The sequence below is a fragment of the Capsicum annuum genome, chromosome 3 (genome assembly GCF_002878395.1).
Source record: "Capsicum annuum cultivar UCD-10X-F1 chromosome 3, UCD10Xv1.1, whole genome shotgun sequence".
Taxonomy (NCBI): domain Eukaryota; kingdom Viridiplantae; phylum Streptophyta; class Magnoliopsida; order Solanales; family Solanaceae; genus Capsicum; species Capsicum annuum.
This window is the reverse complement of record NC_061113.1, coordinates 238,322,591-238,343,905: the sequence shown is the minus strand read 5'-3', so window position 1 is coordinate 238,343,905 and position 21,315 is coordinate 238,322,591. Positions and strand designations below refer to the sequence as shown.

At 33.3% G+C, this 21,315-nt stretch overlaps 2 protein-coding genes and 1 long non-coding RNA gene across 3 annotated transcripts; 2 read left to right on the top strand and 1 right to left on the bottom strand.

Moving 5' to 3' along the window:
- Nucleotides 1–48: 48 nt before the first annotated feature.
- Nucleotides 49–2,614, bottom strand: LOC124897111. Its single transcript, XR_007053729.1, has 3 exons — nt 2,387–2,614; nt 1,210–1,498; nt 49–405 (listed from the first exon to the last, which is right to left on the bottom strand). It is a non-coding gene; the product is annotated as an uncharacterized LOC124897111 (long non-coding RNA).
- A 5,966-nt stretch (nt 2,615–8,580) lies between these two features.
- LOC107862856 (dihydropyrimidine dehydrogenase (NADP(+)), chloroplastic) lies at nt 8,581–13,166 on the top strand. The gene is made up of 7 exons (XM_016708556.2): nt 8,581–9,246; nt 10,188–10,451; nt 10,537–10,707; nt 11,399–11,511; nt 11,599–11,785; nt 12,184–12,293; nt 12,860–13,166. Exons 1-7 carry the CDS (start codon nt 8,962–8,964, stop codon nt 13,014–13,016), a joined length of 1,287 nt encoding a protein of 428 aa, XP_016564042.2. The 5' UTR covers nt 8,581–8,961; the 3' UTR covers nt 13,017–13,166.
- Nucleotides 13,167–16,982: 3,816 nt separating this feature from the next.
- LOC107862857 (40S ribosomal protein S3a) lies at nt 16,983–19,959 on the top strand. Its single transcript, XM_016708557.2, has 6 exons — nt 16,983–17,842; nt 17,924–18,029; nt 18,758–18,895; nt 18,990–19,175; nt 19,295–19,495; nt 19,614–19,959. Exons 1-6 carry the CDS (start codon nt 17,784–17,786, stop codon nt 19,707–19,709), a joined length of 786 nt encoding a protein of 261 aa, XP_016564043.2. The 5' UTR covers nt 16,983–17,783; the 3' UTR covers nt 19,710–19,959.
- The last annotated feature ends 1,356 nt before the right edge of the window (nt 19,960–21,315 follow it).

Sequence of the window (21,315 nt, the reverse complement as noted above, 5' to 3'; positions counted from 1 at the left end):
GAGTTAGTTGGGTTCAAACAAGCAATAATCTATAATATTGCAAAACACTTCAACACGGTAATGATGTAAGACTGTATAGCTAGCAAGTTTACATCAGGATCTTAAAGAGCTAACATATGGTTCTTCAAAGTTATGCATCAAATATCATATTGGGTACAAAATATAGACACCTTATCAATATATAAGAGAATACCATTCATTATCCCTTAAAAATTGCAACCTTCTCTTTGCTACTTCAACAAGTAGCATAGCATTTGCAATGTCTTGCTCCCTTTTTTTGTAAGCACTTATTAAGTTCATTTGTAATAGCCAAAATATATCTCATCAAGTGCAACATGAAAGCAACCTCAAATGTTCGACAAGCTTCAAGATTTTCCATTGCCTTGGCTCTTTCATCCATATTTCCTGCATCAAGAACAAGTGATTCAAGAACATCAAGAATAGAGTCAAACATCAAAATAAAATTTCTAAAGGATTTATAATGGGATCCTCAACGAGTATCACAAGCTCTTGATAGACCAAGTTGTTGATTCAAGCCTCTACCGGTAGTAACTTCACCCATATCTAATGCCTCTTGAAGTTTATCTTTTTGAGAATCTTGAAGTTCATCCATGTGCTTAAAGGAAGATCCCAATACATTTAAAATATTTGAAACTAACACCACAAGTTTTCCCACTTCAATACACTTTTTTGAGACTCCAACAAGAGTTAGTTGAAGTTGATGAGCAAAACAATGGATAGAATGAGCCGATTTGGTTTCTTGCCTAATCAACATTTTAAGACCATTTATCTCACCTTGCATATTACTTGCCCCATCATAACATTGTCCACGTACGGATGATAGACATAAGGAATGTTGAGCAAGTAAATTAACGATTGCCCCCTTTAAAGATAAAGCACTAGTATCTTGAACATGAATAATGTCAATAAGTAACTCCATTACAAATCCCATTCTATCAATATATCATGATACAATAGCCATTTGCTCTTTACGGGATACATCAAAAGAACCATCAACTAGTAAAGCAAAGTAATCACCATTTAATTCCTCAAGATTAGCTTTAATTGTCTCTAGTTTACATGCAGTCACAATGTCTTTTTGAATCATTGGAGAAGTCACTTGATCATTTAGAGGAGTATGTTCTAGCACATAGTCACGAATTTTATCACACTTTTTTGCATACCATGAGAGTATTTGAAGAAAGTTACCTCTACTACGTGATGATTTAGATTCATCGTGACCTCGAAATGCAAATTCCTGAGTTATGAGAAGTCTTACTACATCAACCGAAGCAGTTAAGTGAATGAAATATCCCTTTTTAATTTGATTCGATTGCCTATCAAATTCAAATTGAATCAATTGTCGTTGGCATAATAAATCTTGGCATTTCTTCTTTGATTGATTGTGTATGCTATTTGGTAGACCAATATGTTTTCCAAGACTCTTCTTTTTATGCCAACTTTTGAATCTCGTAGTTGAAAATACTTCACCTCCACCCTGATGAATGCTATTGTCTTTAAAAAGCTAATAATACAAACAATAGACTGCATCTTTACTAACACTATACTCCAACCAATCATGATATACATCATCAAACCATTCATGATTGAACGCCGCATTAATAAAAAAATATCTATTTGAGGATACTCGTGAGGCTTCAAACGAGGTTGACAAGGACCATTCAAGAGATACGTTATTCTAATAAGATCACGATGTTTTGAAGGATACTTCAAGGATACTTCAATATTGAAATTCTTTCTCCTGGATCAAACTTTAAAGAACTCAAATCAAATTCTTGAGAAGGAGGCAATATTATTTCAGAATGGTTGGCATTTTCTTCTTGATGAGATTGATTATGATTAGGAGAGACTAAATTGAATTTCGAAATCGTGGAGACTAAATTTGATTTTGGGATAGTGGTAAAATATTTCTTCATCGAATGTTGTGATCGTAAAGTAAGAACTTAATTAGAATTTACAAAAATCAAGCAATAAGATATTTTGAAAAAAATAAAATCAAGCAAAATTCAAGTAAGACATGAATTATTTTCATCAATTTGTGTTAACACATGATATATAAACCAAAGAACATAAATCACAACTCATAATCACTGAGAAATTTCCTAAAAATTATAGAAAAACTCTTAAAAGTTTCATTTGGGAAATTTGACAAACACTTGGTGTGCAAATAAAATTCTTACTATTTTGAATCCAATTGGATACTCAATACTTCCACAATCACTTACACACCAAAATAAACACAACATACAAAATATAAATCAACTTCGAGCATCAAAACATGAAAGAAATTGTAACCCAATTTTTGACCCTAAACAAGAAATTAAAGAACAATTTCAACAGTTAAAGAATAGATTAAGAGACATACTTGAAGATTTAGTGCAAATGAGAATGAAGAACACTTTGAAAGCCTTTTTTAAATTGGTAAAAATAATTGGCTATCGGGTATTTCAAGAATTGAAGGAAGAAGAGAGTGAAACAATGTTGAAACTTGATAGTGATAATTTTTTAATTTAATTCAATTTGACCTTTTTCTGAAAGTGGGGGAAATGGCGTCATTTGATCTTTAAAAATAAACTTAATGTGGGAAACAACATCATTTGGTCTTTAGAAATAAACTTTCTTTTTAAAATTCTAAAACACAAGAAGCAATTAAAAAATGTAAAACTCTTGTTGCAACTGGGAATCGAACCCGCAACCAGGGGGTCGTATGTGTACAAATTTGCACCCCTTTTGCCACTGAGCCAATTATTTTTCTTATATTAAAAGGGTTCAGTTTAATATATATACACATAGAAAAAAGACTGTACCATATATAGTGTATTTTTACGACGAAGGGGGTTCGGGTGAACCCCCTGAATACCACGCAGCTCCGCCCCTGTATACGAGAAAATCAAGTCCCTATCCACTAGGGGTGGGCATATTTTGGTTTAAACTAAAAAAACCAAAAAATCAAATTGAAATTTAATTTTGGTTTCGATTTTTCGAATCGGATTCGGTTGGTAATTTTAAAATTTTGATTTTTCGGTTCGGTTTAAAAAAATATCGATTAAATCAAAAAAACAAAATTTTATAAACAAATAAATAATATATATATTATATATAATATATATATATATATAATAATATTAATATATATATATATAATATAATATTATATATATTATATATATAATATTTAGTAATTCACATTCACAATTGATATTTAACAGCAAATTCGCATACGCCGCAGGCTGTTTATAGATTGTTTTAGTTACTCAAATATTTTATGGACTATTTTGGTAACTTTGAACTATTTTATGGACTATTTATGCAAGGTTATATTATATGTAATGATTAATGACGTTATGTATTATGTTAAACTTATGATTATTTCATTTCTTTTCATCCATGTTGAGTTATTTATATTTGGGAATGAAAAAAGGTTTGAAAAAAATATTTTTTTCTCAAAAAATCCATCAATTTTAAATGCTCAATTATGAAAAAGAGAGGCTAACTACTTTAATATTTCAAACCGAAATAAAAATTCAAAATAACCGAACCGAATTTGTAAAATCGAACCAAACCGAATTTATTTCGATTTGGTTACGGATGTCATTTTAGTCAATCCGAAAATTGATAAATCGAACCGATATTAAACAATCAGATTGAACCGACCGAACGTTCACCCCTACTATCCACAAACCTATACATAAAACTCAAATAAAAAAATTACATGACATAACAAATATTTAGAGAAAATGGTCAAAAGTCCCCCGACCTTTACCCCAAATCTCAACTACACTCCTATACTTTGCATGGATCCTATGGCCCCCCTGAACTATTTAAAAATGGAATTATTACCCCCCAAACGCTGATATGGTAAGAGAGTGTGTTTCACTCTCTTTAAAGAGAGTGAGAACGAATTTTTTATTACAAATTTATTTTTAATATTTTTTTCTTTATTCATTTTTAATTATTCTTTTTATTTATTCATGTTCTTTCTTTCTTCTTTTTCTTCTTCTTCTTTCTCACAGACAATGGCATCCAAGAACTCAAATAATGGCATTCAAGAACTCATCAATGGCATCCAAAAGCTTTTGAAATGGGTATGTTCATATTATCATCCTGAACATTTTGATGTTGACTTTGCCTCATTACACCCACCGAAACTTCATCGTCGAAATCTGCAGCTTCGTCGGAGCTTCAATTTTCACTCAACTGATCAGAATTTTTGCGAGTAGGGGTGCTAAGAACTGCTCTTCGAAATTCCATAGCTGCATCGTGACCAATTTGTACCACAGTAGTTTGATTTTGTATTTTAATTTTTTTGAGTTTGTCACGATTTTGGCTAAATTACCGATTTCGGGATTCTGATTTTGATCACTAAAAGTGTTTAATTCTGCATTCATAGTTGGAACTTGATCATTCATAATAATTCCATCACTTGGAATCATTTGAACAACATCCAAATTCACAAGAGCAATAAAATTATGAACCCAACACTTTTTGTGAATAAGGATTAAAAAATCAAAACAAAATTAACATGTGTATCTATGATTCCTTCGTTTCCATTTTTAAATTAAGAAGATGAAGAGCACCTTTCCCTTTCTTGTGCACTTTTTTTTTTTCAAATTAAGAAGAAGATGATGATGAGCCTTCCCTTTTTGTTCCCTTTCGTTTTCAATTTCAAATTAAGAAGATGATGAACTTTGAAAAAATAAGGAAAAAATAGGATATAAATAATTTTTTAATATAAAAAATAATAATATTACGTGGCGTTAGTTGATAGGCGCGTGCAACTCTCTCAATTGTACAGATCTGGGTATGAACTTTTAGACGGGTATATATTCTATTTTTAAATAGTTTAGGAGGGTCATAGGATCACCGCAAAGTGTAAATGTGTAGCTAGGATTTGAGGTAGAGGTTGAGAGGGCTTTTGACCATTTTCTCTTATATTTACGATATATAATTGCAGTTTGTTCAAAAAATTATGAAACATAGCTGCATTTCAGATTTTGTAGTAAATATACATTATATACGCGCTTGTCATAGTAAATGCTAATACAATTTATTTGCACATTTTTAATTGATACGATATGTTCTAATACGACTGATCATAACCTCATATGATTAATATCTACCACTTAAATATACTTTTATTGATATAATTGATAATCACATAATAAAATAAAATGTAGCTATATTTCGTAATTATAATCTAAACTAAAAAAAAATTCAAATAAAAAAACATGTAAAAGGTGTCGTAGTAAGAGGGCAAACCATACGAATTGATATATAAAATTCTAATATGAGAATGAACAGTTCGTTAACTTGCACATAACTACTAGTCCACAACACTCGGCATATCTCCTTGCATTCATTTTTTGCTTGCTTATTATATCAAAAATAAATATCTAATAATATTTATTTTGTCTATTCAATATTATTTATTATTCAATATATTTTTAAAAATATTATATTTATATAATAAAATTATTGCATTATTTATTATTTTTTGAATTATGTATCAAAATGATACGAGGGAGGGAATACTAAGGTTGTTTGTTTTTATTATAATTGATAGTCTAAAGGAAGGCTAAAACCGAAAATGGACACAAAAGGAACAAAAATCAGCAACTAGAAAAAAGGGAGATGAAGAAGAATGCATAAAATGTAAAGATAGTAGAAAGACTTTTACTCCTACCAAGTGATTAACAAAAGATGGTGTATCAAATCATCAATCACACCTCACCAATAGAAGCTCAAACCTTCCTCTTAGATGGACCAAAGGACTCACACTTCCTCAATCATACCTTTCTTACCAAAATGTTCAACACAAATGAAATCCATCAATTGTATTAAACTCTCAAATTTTTTTTGATGTCTTTTCCAAGACCTACACTAAGATGGTTTCTCCAAACCCTACACTAAGGAAAGAAACTACACTAAGAGTAATACTCAATATCAATTCATCAAAGTCTAAGGAAAATAGAAGCTAATAGGTCTATTTATACTATTACATAACAATGACTAAAATACCCTTAATGAAGGGTGCTCCTTTGGAGTGTAAAAGAGAGCTATCAAAAGACAATATTACCCTTAATAATCCCAAGTATAAGCGGTCTTGGATTGTAAGGACCCTTTCTCCAATCTTCAACTTGAACAAGGCTTTGTAATGGTTCCAAAACGTCTTCAAGCATTTTCAAATCCGAGGTGTGAACCTTTGACAATTCGAAGCATGAACCTTTGATAAGACCTTGTAATCCTTGTGCTCTTTATGCTTGTATCAATAATTCAGAGGTTTAAATCTGAATGCACATTAGAATGATTAAAATGTTGTTTGTAGATTTGAAAACTGAATGATTAAGATTGTTTGTTTTTCAACAGTATAAAATTTATTTATTTGTATATATAATAAAAAATATAATTCATATAAAAAATTAATTATTTATTAAGAAAATATTTGAATCAATACAATAAAATTATTATTTGATTGAAAAAAATTATGTTTGTTAGTACGTGATAGTGGAGATGGTTTGTACTAGTAGTGGTGGTAGTAATGATTAATGTTAGTGACTAGTAATGTTGATGGTGATAGTTGTGATAATAGAGATAGTTGGTATTTTAGTGACTACTACGACGGTGGTGATTGATAGCCGTGATGGTGATTGTGATGTGAAGTTGGTTGATGATAGTTTTTGAAGGTATTGATTACGATGACTGAAGAATGAATGTATGATGTGTTGGTGATAGTTGAAAACGTTATTAGCTGTGATAATGTAGATGGTTTTTAGTAGAGATAAATTGTAGAGATGATAGTGGTTAAAGCAGTGGGGGAGCCACGTTGAATTCAAGGGTTCATCCGAATCTCTTTCGTTGAAAAATGACACAATTTTTACATGATCAAAAATATTGTTATGTATATATAGTATATGCTAACCCCCTTCGGCTAGTCCGTATATTTACTTCTGAACCTCCTCAATGAAAATTCTGACTCCGCCATTGCGTTGAAGTGATGGTATAGGTGGCGATACCGATGACAATGATGGTGGTAGTGGCCAAAGAATGTGTGGAGGTTAATCATATATTAGTGCTAGTTAGTGATGGTGATAGATGAGTTGGTCGGTAGTGGTTTATGATGGTGGTGAAATTGGCATTAATGTTAGCGTTGAGATGCCGATAGCAGTGGATATAATTAGAATAATGGAGGTGATAGATTTTGTAACGGCTAATAATAGTGGTTGATAGCGATATTAATTGTCAATGTTGGCTTTGATGTTGAAAGTGGTTGGTGGTGGCGGTTGATGGTGGTGGTAGAAGGGATAGTGATGGTGACTGATGATTATAGATAAAGTACTGGTGAATATTATTCAACACAAGAATATTAAGACATAAATAATTAAGACGTATTTGAACCTGTTAAAAGCTATGATTTTAATAAAAAATAAATATACATAATAATATGAAGTAAAGTTTGAACCATTCAGATTCAAACCTATTAAATACAAACAAATAATTCCTAGGAAAAAGTGTCAAAAATACCCCTCTACTTTCATAAATTGATTATATTTGCTCTTAGTTAAACTTTAGAGTTAAATATACCTCCGTCGTTACTAAAGCATGCAAATATACCCCTCTATTTAACGGAAGTCCACACGGGCTAACATTTAGCTGACATGGACTCCACGTGGCATGCCATGTTAGCGTCACATTTTTTTCACTTACACAAGACCCCATTTTCCTTTTCTTCTACACAGAATATACATACACAACACACCCATGTACACACACAACACACACATAGACATACACATACATATCCATATACACCATACACACTCTCCATTTTTTTTATTTTCTCATTTTTTACAAAATAGACCAAAGGAATACAAACACCCACAGGATTTTTGGGAGAGTCTCCATTCTTTTTCTTTTCTTGCTCCCAACGCACACACAGAGAAGACACTCACTGGTCACACACTAATACACACATATCCGATCGAGAGAGGGAGATATTGAGTGAAAAGAGAGGGAGCTTGAGAGAGAGTGAAGTAGCGAGTGAAGCAGCGAGACACCCGAGCTCGTTCAGGCGACCAGATCTCGCCGGCGATTCGACAACGACCAAGACAAACTGTTTTTCTGTCAATTTCGGCGACCAAATCGCATAAGCAGGGATTGGTTCTGTTGTAGTTGAATTCTTGTTTCATGTCGATGTTCGGACGTGGTCTGTTTTTCGCTATTGTTGTTCTGGGTCTGTGTGTGTAGTCTAAATCAGTGAGTGTGTGTATGGTGTATATGGATATGTGTGTGTATATGGGTGTGTTGTGTGTGTATATGGGTGTGTTGTGCATGTATATTTTGTGTAGAAGAGAAGGAAAATGGGGTCTTGTGTGAGTGGAAAAACTGTGACGCTGACATGACATGCCACGTGGAGTCCATGTCAGCTAAATGTTAGCCCGTGTGGATTTTTATTAAATAGAAGGGTATATTTGCATACTTTAATAACCCTAAAGTTTAACTAAAGACAAATATAATCATTTTATGAAAGTAGAGGGCATTTTTAACCCTTTTCCATAATTCCTAATTCATTTCCCTATCTAATTTTTTAGCATTCCATGAAATTCTTTTTCTTTTCTTTTAATAAACACCTTCACAGATCATCTCCATGTTCAGTTATCTATCACCATTAAAAAAGATTAACGTCATCTGTTTCTTGATCTCTAAGAGATATTATAAAAAGAGTAAGCGTTTATTTTTTCCCTTGTCTCTCTCACTCTTGATCTCTCCTCCTAAAATACAACTAAACAACTCCAATCAACACCTATATTTAAATAATAGTATTACTACCAATTTCTTTCTAACTCAGATTCCTAGATATTCATTTTCATCTTTTTCGATCTTCCAACTTTCTACTAAGTCCAAAACAACAACAACCAAGTTTCAATCAATCTTTTTCCAGCTATGGCTTCTCTTGGATTGGCACAACGTATCAGAATTGGACATGATGGTAATTCGGGTACTCTATTCCCTATGATGGGTCGGGTTAATTTGGGTAGAAGACGAGTTGGGTTGAGAGTTATGGCTTCAGAGGGTCATCAGTCTTCTGTGGAACCTGATCTTAGTGTTACTGTTAACGGGTTGAAAATGCCTAACCCGTTTGTTATCGGGTCGGGTCCTCCTGGGACTAATTATACTGTCATGAAGAGAGCCTTTGATGAAGGATGGGGTGCTGTTATTGCCAAAACGGTAAAAGTTTTTTTTGAATTCCGTACTACTTTTGTTTACTAGTACTTTTTAGTTGTGGATCTAGTGCCAGTTGTTTTTGTTATCTGTTAGTTGTACTTTTGATGTCTTTAATGAGATTCGATTAAGTACGAGGATGAAAAGTCTAAATAAAAGAAGAAACTATATTGAGCTTTTGATTTGTATGTGACTGAGTTGGGAGCATTTTGGAGAATGACATGAATTTATATTGATCTTCTTTGTTAGATATTGGAGATCATGACCCGAGGCAGATCCTGTATTAAAATTTTATGTATTCAATCTTTAAGGTTGTTAGTGTTGAACGTATTATATTTTTAAAGTTGTGGTGTCATATCTACTATTTGTCGCGATTTTTAAGCATCGAAAGTACGGGATTCAGATGACCCAGGTACCATAACATTGGATCTGCCCTTGAGATCATCTATGTAGGGTCTTAGATGATGTGTCGGGTAATCATTTACAACTTGTTATGGAGTTCTGCATGTGCTGATTCTAAAGATCAAGTAGACCTAAAAAAGTAGTTGTCACTGACAAGTGAGATAAACCCTTTTTCACTTTTGAAAAAATGTTTTTTGTCCATTACAAAGTGAGATCAGCACTTTTTACTTATTTATGCTGAAAAGAGTGGAGAGTAAAGAATTATCATTCAGTTTGTTAGCTAACACCATATTAGTTTCTATTATATAAGAACGATATGAAATGAACAGAGTTCATCTTCCCAATATTTAAAATATTCTTAATGATTTTATTGACTTGATGATAACATGATTGGTTTATCTTGACTGAGATGGTGCAAACTTGGGTTGGTGACACAAGTATAGTTGAATATCTTATTAAGAAGCATGGCTTTCTCCGGTGTGATTGATGCCGAAAGGAGAAAACAAGTCTTTTCATTTTTAATCGATTTCTTTTTCTTCCCTTAGGTGTCTTTGGAAGCCGATAAAGTTAAAAATGTGACCCCAAGATATGCTAAACTAAGAGCAGATGCAAATGGTTCTGCCAAAGGACAAATTATTGGGTGGCAGAATATTGAGCTCATTAGTGATCGGCCTCTTGAAACAATGCTGAAAGAGTTCAGGCAGTTGAAAGAAGAGTATCCAGAGAGGATACTTATTGCTTCTATCATGGAAGAGTACAACAAAGCTGCATGGGAGGAACTTATTTACAGAGTTGAAGAAACTGGAATTGTAAGCATATGGGACTTAATGGATAAGACTTCGTTCTGCATTATATTAGTGTTGTTATGACTCTCTATATTGATCTGTTTTACAGGATGCCATTGAAATCAACTTCTCATGCCCCCATGGTATGCCAGAACGTAGAATGGGTGCTGCTGTTGGTCAAGATTGTGATCTCTTGGAGGAGGTCTGTGGATGGATTAATGCTGTAGCCACAGTTCCAGTATGGGCAAAGATGACGCCGAATATCACTGACATCACAAAGGTATTTCGATATGGCATTATATAACCAAAATAATGGATCACCATTAACATGTTCAAAACATGAACTGATTTCATATGTTAAGAAGGTCATAACTTCTCATATGTATGATGATTTGCTTTTCCTTTATTACTAAAACATTTTCAGATCACCCCAAAAGTAGGGGAATAGTGGTGGGTGGAGCTTGTACATGCTACTAGTTTTATGCAGGATGGATTGTTCGTCATTCCTCCCTAACTCAACCTGATAACATATCATAATTTTTTCTTTTGGTCGCGCTGTTTCTCTCCATTTGAGACCCCTCTACTTAGTGGGAGATTATCCATGGTTTGGTTGCAAGATATCTTTTCACAGTTCCCAATCGTAGAGAAGGATCAAAGATAAGTTCATTACCGATTTGAATGAAGTCTAATGACTGTTAAAGGACATGAGAAGTGTGGTAATTGTGTGTTCTTTAAAGCTGTCTGATGATTATTATTTGACATGTAAGAGGACCACCTTGGCTTGAAATGAAGTAATTTATTTATCGTTAATAGTTTGTATATCTGGATTAAACCATCTTCACTTCACTTCCCTACTGTAATTGTGGCATCTCACTAGTTTTTTATTCACTCACGGCCAATAAGTCATCAGCATTCTTTTATGTAAAAGTTTATGTCTTCTGTGTTTCTAATTTCTGCCCCTTGGATTGTAGCCGGCTAGGGTGTCTCTTAACAAAGGATGCGAGGGAGTATCTGCTATAAATACGATCATGAGTGTTATGGGAATCAATCTTGACACCTTAAGGCCCGAGCCTTGTGTTGAGGGGTTAGTATTTCTACATTGAGAAGTATGCTGAATTAAATTTTCTGCTTTTGTAAGCTTCAGCAATTCATTTTCTACTGCTTGCTTTAGATATTCTACTCCTGGAGGCTACTCATCGAAGGCAGTGCACCCAATTGCCCTTGCAAAAGTAATGAACATTGCACGGATGATGAAGTCAGAATTTGGAGATAAGGACCTTTCACTTTCTGCTATTGGGGGAGTCGAGACAGGTGGTGATGCCGCTGAGTTTATTCTCCTCGGAGCAAATACTGTACAGGTTGGATTAGAAAGTGACTTTTTTCCTTTTGTGTTTTTTACTATACTTATTGAGTGAAACACTTCCTTAGCCTAAACCAAATTTATGACGACTCCAAAATTTCTTCTGAGTTGTGATCGAACACGAGTGAAAAATCTCTCAAACAATTTGGTTTAAATCCTAGTGCCGTTTCAGTAAAATGCAGAAGAGACTTATGTACTGTTTGGGTAAGGATAAAATGTTCTTTTTTAAGCCAGAATAACAAAAATAAGCTAAAAGCCATAAGTTCGGATTCTTAACTAAGGATTTCATGCTAGACTCATGGGCAACTCTTCTTAGTTTGTTCCTTTTTTCCCCTTCCATCCTCTCTTGCATGACATTATCTTGGAATGACTTAAACTTTATTGATTTATATGTAGGTTTGTACCGGTGTTATGATGCATGGATATGGACTTGTGAAAACGTTGTGCTCTGAGCTGAAAGATTTCATGAGAAAGCACAATTTTTCATCAATAGAAGATTTCAGAGGGTAATATCTCTCTTTCTCCTTCTCTCTAACACACACTCGGAGACGTTAAATTACATCTAAAAGAAGAAAAAAGGAATAAAGGCTCACTAGAATATCAAGAACTTGATTGGATTATCTATTGGTATTTGCTGGCCAAGTGGGGTACATTTTAGTCCAACACGGACCTAAAACAACAACAACAAACCCAGTGTATTCCCACAAAGTGGGGTCTGGGGAGGGTAAAATGTACGCAGACCATACCGCTACCTCCGAAGAAGTAGAGAGACTGTTTGCGATAGACCCTCGGCTCAGGATACGGACCTAAAACAGGTCAAAGAAAAACCAAGAATCGGTATTTAACCACATTTTGGTTCTCAACCCAAAATTATCCAAGTTGAAAAAATTCCAAACTTTCATTATTAAATAGGATCTCGATCTGGGTTCTGAACTTTCTACCTATAAAATCCACGTCTATGGTTTCTGTTAATTTTGCCAAGCACTTCAAGTTTGACCTTTCGCAATGCTACTGCATAAACCAATACGCGATAACTAATGATAGTAATCTTTTGAATTTGTGTTATGCGCAGAACATCACTTGATTATTTCACAACGCACACGGATTTGGTGAGAAGGCAGCAAGAAGCAATACGTCAAAGGAAAGCGGTTAAGAAAGGGTTGCAATCAGACAAAGACTGGACAGGAGATGGTTTTGTGCAAGAAACTGAAAGCATGGTTTCCAACTAGACTTGTAAACCTCTTCTAAATGCACCTTGCATCTCATATTGTAGATCATGAATAAATCAATCATTTTCATATATATCTGACTGGATTGGTGTACAGTGACTTTTATCTCTTTTAACTTTGATTCAAAATAATTATTGTTGCTTATGATTATGATGTAGAATCCCACTATCCCAGAATTCATTTAGCAACTATAGTCATCTGAAAGCCATTTCATAATTAGTAGATTACAATATTTATATCAAAAGTATATCACTCAAGAGGATGTATATAATTGGAAGATAAAATAAATCACGAGTAGCGAAAATGCAGCTCCATGACGTAGTGTGAAGAATATAGAGAGTTGATAGAATTTTTTTTTTTCTTTTTGGTTCCCAATCCGATATCCGTATTGGAGTCCGACTAATTTGAATTTGCGCCGGATAGGCCCCATTCAGGGGTAGCGCTCCCTACCAAGGATTTTTTCATACCCAAGATTCGAACCCGAGACCTCTGGTTAAGGGAGGAGCAGCCCCATCCATTGCACCACATCCTTTGATGGTGAGTTGATAGAACTTCACGGTTCCATTCCTCCATTTTCTTCTACTTTTGGCAATTATGTTAGGTTGTCACTTGTAAAACAGAAGCAGGACTTGGTATGCATTTGGCCATAAATATACCTAAATATTATTCCCAATATTTCGGAATATATTTTTCATTTTATTTCGAAATACTTGTTTGGTCATGAAAATTTAAAATATATTTCGGAATATGTTTTCACAATTTTTGGTTTTTTGAAAAACGCCTCTTGAGATATTTTCACTTTTTTGCTCACAATTTTTCCTATCACTTTATATAGAAGTACATCTAAAGTCTTAAATATTTTTGAAAATACTATGGTCGTGTTGGTTGTGTGAACCAAAATCCCACATTGGTAGCTGAAGGAACTAGAAAAATACTATGGTCATATTGGGTGTGTGAACCAATGTGGTAGTTGAAGAAATTAAGATGCTACATATAAGATGTAAGATCTCTTAGTAGTGTGAGATCTTTGGAAGAAAATCGTGCATACTTAGCTTAAAGTGGACAATATCACATCAGATAAGAAAATCTTTGGGTTGGTGGAGCCCCTGGAAAATGTAAGCTCGTCTTTGCTCTGGACGAGCCAAACATAATTCTAACTCTATATTTTCAACTTTTAAAATATCAAATAAAATAAATATATTTTTAATTTTCACAACCAAACAAGTTTCTTTAGAGCCCGCTAATATATGAGTTTCTTCTTCTTTCAAGGGTGTGTTTGGTTTGATGGAAAATGTTTTCTGGAAAATATTTTCCAATTTTTCCTTGTTTGATTGTAATGAAATGTTGGGAAAATATTTTCCACAACAACTCATTTTCCTTCATTTGATGGAAAATGACTTCCCTCATGGGACAGGGAAAGTTGACACCACCCTATCCCTTTTTCCCACCCAAACAATACTCATATTCACATGACTCAAAAAATTTACATTTCTCAAAAATTTATATTACTCGAAAATATTTTTTACTGTACTTTGCTTCAATTTTTCACTGCTTGAAATGAAAAAAAGTGAAACCCGAATTTTTCCATTTCCAATGTTCGTTGAATGTGTTATTATTTTTATATTCATAGAGAAAGACTTACCTATGTTACTTTTGCTAATTGCATGTTTCATCTTGTACTCGATATAACTTATTTCACGAGGTTGAATAAGCTTGTCGTTCCGTTATATTTCTATTGATTGTAGTATCTTGAGATTGTCCTGACAATATGTTGAAAAGCATCTCCTATATTTGTTAATTAATAGTTGCTTAAATTTAGTGATTGTAGTATTTTAGAATTCGATATTGATATTATTTGTTATGCTTAAATTATTTCTTACAAATTGTTGAGTTGTTAGAAACACTGATATACTAGTTAACAGTTAGTAGTATTTTCTAAAAAATATTTTTTCACTCACCAATCAAACACTAAAAAATATTCTCTACTCACCAACCAAACACCATAAAATATTTTTCGAAAAATATTTTTCACTCACCAACCAAACATAAGAAAATAAATAAAAAACCAACTTATTTTTCAGAAAAATATTTTCCAAGAAAACATTTTCATATTTTCCATGGAAAATATTTTCTATCATACCAAACACACCTCAAGTTTCTTTCCTGTTTCCAAAAAAAGGACATCGCTTGGCATTGGTCTTTGAAGATGAGTTTCTCAATTGAAATACAGTCAAAACATAGCCCTCAATTTTCAACTTCAAATATGATTTTGTTTATCTAAATATCTTTCCATTTATGTCCTCACGCGCACTTAATAAATAAGACTTAAGCGATTTTCTATTTAAGAAATTAGTAGTTGGAAAATCTTACAACAATAATATATAGATCGCCCCTAAAATTTAACCACAAATGGTAAGTAAACATTTTAATATTTAAACATAAAAAAGTCATCCTCATTTAGTTGAATATCTCAATTTATAAAGTGATTATTTAGACAATTTCAAATTATTATTATTTTCATTCATTTTTACTTGTTCATCATATTAAAAATAAATATCCAATAATACTTGTTCAGTTTAAAAAATAAATAAATAATTTATTTACAATTATCTATTAAAGTCATTATGGAATATATTTCTCAAAGTATTGAGTTAATGATATTCAATGGTGATATGATAAATTACGCATATCATTTATTGTTTCTTTAACATGTGTTACAAGTCAGTAGTAGAAAACCTCAAATGGATGGAGGAAGTATGTGCCACGTTAACATTAGATATCTAGAGACACTGAGAGCGAATTGAGATATATAGATGTTCGTTGTTAAAATTAAAGTTATTTGCTAATTAAAATCAAGTTTGATTGATACTGTCGAAGTTTTTTCTTTTTTTTTTTTTTAGGGTGAGTGTTGGGTGGGGGGACCTTATGTGATTAATCTCTACAAACGATTCCCTCTCCCCGCCTCCCCCCTCCCCCGCCCCACACTCCCTTAAAAAAAAAAGGAAAGAATAAAAATAGCATTTCACTTTAAAATAATTTTATCATAATAATCACTCATAATTAATTACCTGTAATTAACCACTAAATTAATTTCTCTTTTAGCCATTTTGTTGTTGGCTTCGTCTCCTTCTCTATTTTTTTTTTTTTAGTTTTTGTTGTTTCATTTTTTATTTTTTTTTAAAAGTTGCCCATTTTTTCTATGAAAAAATAATTCAGCTTTTTTATTTTCTTTATTTTGCTACTACATTTTTTAAAAATAAAAATATATCAAAGTGGTATAAACATTGTATCAATTTGGTATAAGGACTATATATGTATGCGTAGGTTCCCTCTCTTTTCAAAAAGTGTATCAATGTGATATAAACGTTGTATCAATTTGATATAGGAATTGTATATGTATGCATAGGTTCCATCTCTTTTGAAAAAGTTATCAGTATGGTATAAACATTGTATCAATTCGATATAAAAATTGTATATGAATGAACGGGTCAAAGTATTCCAATAACTATTAAATGATATTAGTTTGACCGACTGACTATAATGTGATAAATTGATCAAATACTGATAATTTATTTTTAAAATAGGTAGTGCCCCCCTCCCCCTTAAAAAATGAGTGATTTACATAAATGCTATATTATTTAACGTTATTTATGAATTAGAACACATCTTTTACTTTACTGATTATAGCCAATTTTTTTTTTTATCAAATATAGCCAAATGCATATATAATACATTTCTAATGCAGTTTTACTGTAATAACACAAACTAATTTAAGTGCTATGTATGATTGAAATTTAAATATAATACATTTTTAACATCATAATAAGAGAAAAAAATAAGTTACAATTGCCATACATTTTGTATTCAATAATAATACGTATTATAGGCATATTTTTAATATATATGATGAATATATATAATTAAAATATTTTTAATACAAATTTATTATAAGTATTATATGTGAATTTCAAACATATCGATACAATTTAAATTAGTTTACATTGTAAAGAATATATTATATTTGTTATGAAATAATAACTATCGAATTCATAAAATCTATTATATTGAATTCGAAATGTATTACAATGATTGTTTGCATTTAATACAGTTTTAATACATTTTTTTAAAATTTCTACATTCTTCTCCGGTGAATCACCACCACTATGCTTCCATTTTATCTGGCAAACAATTAACAACACTGCCAACTCTGGCAAACTCCAGCGATGTCACTATCTTCTCCAATCTTAAGCAATTGGAATCCGACAAAAACCAATCATTTCAGTCAGATCTAAGTAATCCGATCAGTTTCTATTTGATCAGATCACCGCTGAAGGCTCCTTAACCGGAATAGAGCTTCATCGGAGCTTAAAGCATCGCCGATTATCGAAGCTTTGCTAACGATTGGAGCTTTCCTGACCGACAGTGAGGAGGAAGATAATAGGTTATAAATGCTAAAAGTAGGCTATAATCCGTAAAAAAATAAAAATTATATTATGTAAAGTAAAAAATAAATTTAAAAAGTTCATTTCTCTAATTATCCTCCAAAAAAATATAAGGGCCATAAAAGGTATTGCCGTAATAAAACCCAAAACAAGTGTCCAATTTTGTTATTCGAACATATATATAAACATGCTCGCATTACGCCATCACTCTTTCACTGAAATTAGGGTTTCTCACACATTCCCGCAGCGGCACCTCATCCCCTCCCCCCTCCCCCCCGCCCCCCCCACCCACATATAGCATCAGTTCAAATCCCTCATTTCCAACATGGCCGTGGGCAAGAACAAGAGGATTTCGAAGGGAAAGAAGGGAGGAAAGAAGAAGGCGTAAGTGTAGCAGCACTCAACACTTCTTTATTATTTTTGTGTGTATGTGTGTGGTTTACTTATGTGGATTTGTCTGTACAGGGCGGATCCGTATGCAAAGAAGGACTGGTATGACATCAAGGCACCGTCGGTTTTTGAAGTCAAGAACGTCGGCAAAACACTCGTCACCAGGACTCAGGGTACCAAGGTACTTATTCCCTTTGCGATTCTGTTCGTTTTTTGTTTTGCTGCTTATTGGTACTATCTCTTTTAAGTATGTTTCGGGTTTTGTTTTGTACAATGTTGGATAACTAACGAAGAGATTTATATCCATATGTTGAATGAACTTGGTGGTGTTTGGTAATAGCGTGGAGGAGAAATGCTGGTTATTAGTAGTAAGGGTTTGGCTGTTTGTTAAATTGTATGTTGCTGAATGTGAAGAGAAATGTTAACAGTCCATGTGTTGTGAGAAATTTGCCAGAAAATGGTTCTATTATTGATGCATCCTGAGTTCAATTTTTTTTGTTATTGATTAAAATTGATGTTGCCTGTTGGTGAGAGCTGGTTTGCCAAGATAATTTACATGTTACTGGATGTGCAGATAAGTTGAATTCTTTAATTTCAGGTTATGATGTGTCGTTGCTATTCTGTAACTTAAATGTATAGAAATGTGGGATGGCAATTGCTTGTATTCCTATCTGGTTATTTTCCTGTATGCGTGGATGCTGATACATATCTAGAGAAGTTTTACGCTAGCTTTACTCTGTTTCATGTTGTTTTGTGGTTCTGCTACTTGTGTGATTGTTAACTCTGCTCCTTAAAAAATAGGGAGCTTATTCTTGTATATGAGACTAGGGATTTTTCATTTCTTGGAATTAAAAGATATCATTGTAAGTGCTCTTTCTGACAGGAATAATTGTTTGGTTTTCCTTTCAGATTGCTTCAGAGGGCTTAAAACATAGAGTATTTGAAGTTAGTTTAGCTGATCTTCAGAAGGATGAAGATCAGGCTTTTAGGAAGATCCGATTGAGAGCGGAAGATGTGCAAGGGAGGAATGTCCTCACAAACTTCTATGTAAGATGTTCCTTTTAGTCAGTCATTTCTTCACACTGCTTCAGAGGTTACACATGGTGATATATTCAGTTCTAAATTTGTTAAGTTATTATAGGGAATGGACTTCACTACGGACAAGTTGAGGTCCCTGGTCCGCAAATGGCAGACTTTGATTGAGGCTCATGTGGATGTCAAGACCACCGACAGCTATACTCTCAGGATGTTCTGCATTGCTTTTACAAAGAAGCGTCCAAACCAGCAGAAGCGTACCTGTTATGCTCAGAGCAGCCAGATCCGTCAGGTATAGACTATCTGCTTGGCCTGACTTATGCAGAGACATAATATGTTTGTTGCTGTCATCATCATGTCTTGGATAGTTCGATTTGGTCGCTGACAAGAATATCTTTCGTATTGTGTTAGATCCGTAGAAAGATGGTTGAGATCATGAGGACCCAAGCAAGTTCCTGTGACTTGAAGGATTTGGTTGCCAAATTCATCCCTGAATCAATTGGCAGGGAGATTGAGAAGGCAACTTCCAGCATCTTCCCCCTACAAAATGTTTATATCCGAAAGGTCAAGATCCTCAAGGCCCCTAAATTTGATCTTGGCAAGCTGATGGAGGTATATTATCTATCGGTTCATCATGCTTTAGACACTATACTACGCACATATGGTTTACTGTTGCATTCATATTGTTAGCAGCAACTGTTGTGTTATTGACTGAGAGTTCTTGTTGTAGGTTCATGGTGACTATTCAGAGGATGTTGGTGTGAAGATGGATCGGCCAGCTGATGAGACGGTAGCTGAGGCAGAAGCAGAGGTCCCTGGAGCTTAGACTCTGAATATGTGATTCAATATGGTGGTGGTAGTCTTTAGAGCATCACATTGTTTAAGTTGAGTTTTGTTGTGACATCTAAAAATTTTGCATCAGGTTCTTTGCCTATGTTATATTCATACATCATCATAGACCAAGATATGGATTTTGCAGCTGTTTTATTATCTATTCCTGTCCCGTTTGTTGAATTATGTCACTGTGAAGCGTGGTAATTCGTGCTATGATACCGTTGATCTATGATTTTGGTGGATAGCAATTGTTGTGTTTTCTGCACCCTTGCCGTTGAGAACTTGGTTTCTTTAGAAAATACTGCTCCGCTGTTAAAATGCCTCTCAATTCATTTTTATGTTGATTCATCTTATATGTTATGAGTCTCTACAATTGACCTTCATATATCTAAACAGCAGTGATAACAATTTTCCTTTGATTAATTAAAGTCATACTGTACCCAGATGTTACTGTTTCTAGCTATTTTTTATGAAGTTCATTTTCTCAACTGTTGCTGGACCTCCGTAACTATAGCAAATTGAACCTAAAATTTATCACAGAAGTATATTTGTTTTCTGATTAGGGTTAACTAGATGAACATATACATTCTCTGAGGTAAGTTGATCTGGATAGTGATTTTGTTGGCGTTTCTTTCCTTTCCTTTAGGATATTGGCCAAGATGCCTTTTGCCCTTTGAGTTAGCATAGCATTTCAATATGTAGCATGCCATCAACCAAAAGTCACAAATGGTTGCGTTGAGTTGAATTTGAGTTTATTCAAAATAGGCTAAAAAGAATTCTATAAGCGGGTCAAAACCTAATTCCCTCGATTCCAAGTTTTGATTGTTTTACTTGTTCTTTTATAATTTTTAGCACTTAATATGTTTATTATTTTTCTGTAGTATAGTTATTTATATTACTAGGATAGTGTACGTGCTTTGCATGTGTGTATTAGATTAAAAATTAAAAATTAATTTTTTTTAAGGGAATTACACAACAATCAATGTATGGTTATCAATTATATTAATCTATAATTAGACACCAAATAATAAAAAAAAAAGTATAATATGGTAGATGAGAGGGGAACATGATAATCTACAACGAAAATTAGCTAAAGTTAACACTGATGCAAACTCTAATGGAACGATATACCACAATAGTTTATGAAACTAATTAAAAGTAATAATCTTTCTTGATATTTTAAGAATAGCGTAAAATAAAAAGATCAAATCTAACATTTTTTTTTTTTTGATTAAAGGATGATTCATTAATAATAATACTAATACTGCTTAGCTTTGTACATCATACAAAAGCACCAGGCTGCGGAGATTGACCCTTAGTTGGATTGTTAGGGTTAGCACTACTACTGCTAGCATACTGATTACTACTACAAACATTAGTACATATTCTAGGCATTCCAGCTGCACCGTTCATTGCAAAAGAAGTTTCATCTTTGTCTATACCGAGGGCTTTCCCAATAAACAAAGGTGGCACTATCCATTCCTCAAAAAGCTGTTGAGTTTCCTTCTTCCTACCATACTTTGCTAGCTTATCCACAACCTTGTTGAGAAGCCTGCTCTCATGGCACATCCGCGTGTTCCCCAGCTCCGGAAGAAGAG

Coding starts and splice junctions, on each gene's coding strand:
- LOC107862856 (XM_016708556.2), top strand. CDS start 8,962: ATGGCTTCTCTTGGATTGGCACAACGTATCAGAATTGGACATGATGGT. Junction 10,452..10,536: donor GAGTTGAAGAAACTGGAATT/GTAAGCATATGG, acceptor TCTGTTTTACAG/GATGCCATTGAAATCAACTT. Junction 12,294..12,859: donor TCAATAGAAGATTTCAGAGG/GTAATATCTCTC, acceptor TGTTATGCGCAG/AACATCACTTGATTATTTCA.
- LOC107862857 (XM_016708557.2), top strand. CDS start 17,784: ATGGCCGTGGGCAAGAACAAGAGGATTTCGAAGGGAAAGAAGGGAGGA. Junction 18,030..18,757: donor CCAGGACTCAGGGTACCAAG/GTACTTATTCCC, acceptor TTTTCCTTTCAG/ATTGCTTCAGAGGGCTTAAA. Junction 19,176..19,294: donor AGAGCAGCCAGATCCGTCAG/GTATAGACTATC, acceptor GTATTGTGTTAG/ATCCGTAGAAAGATGGTTGA.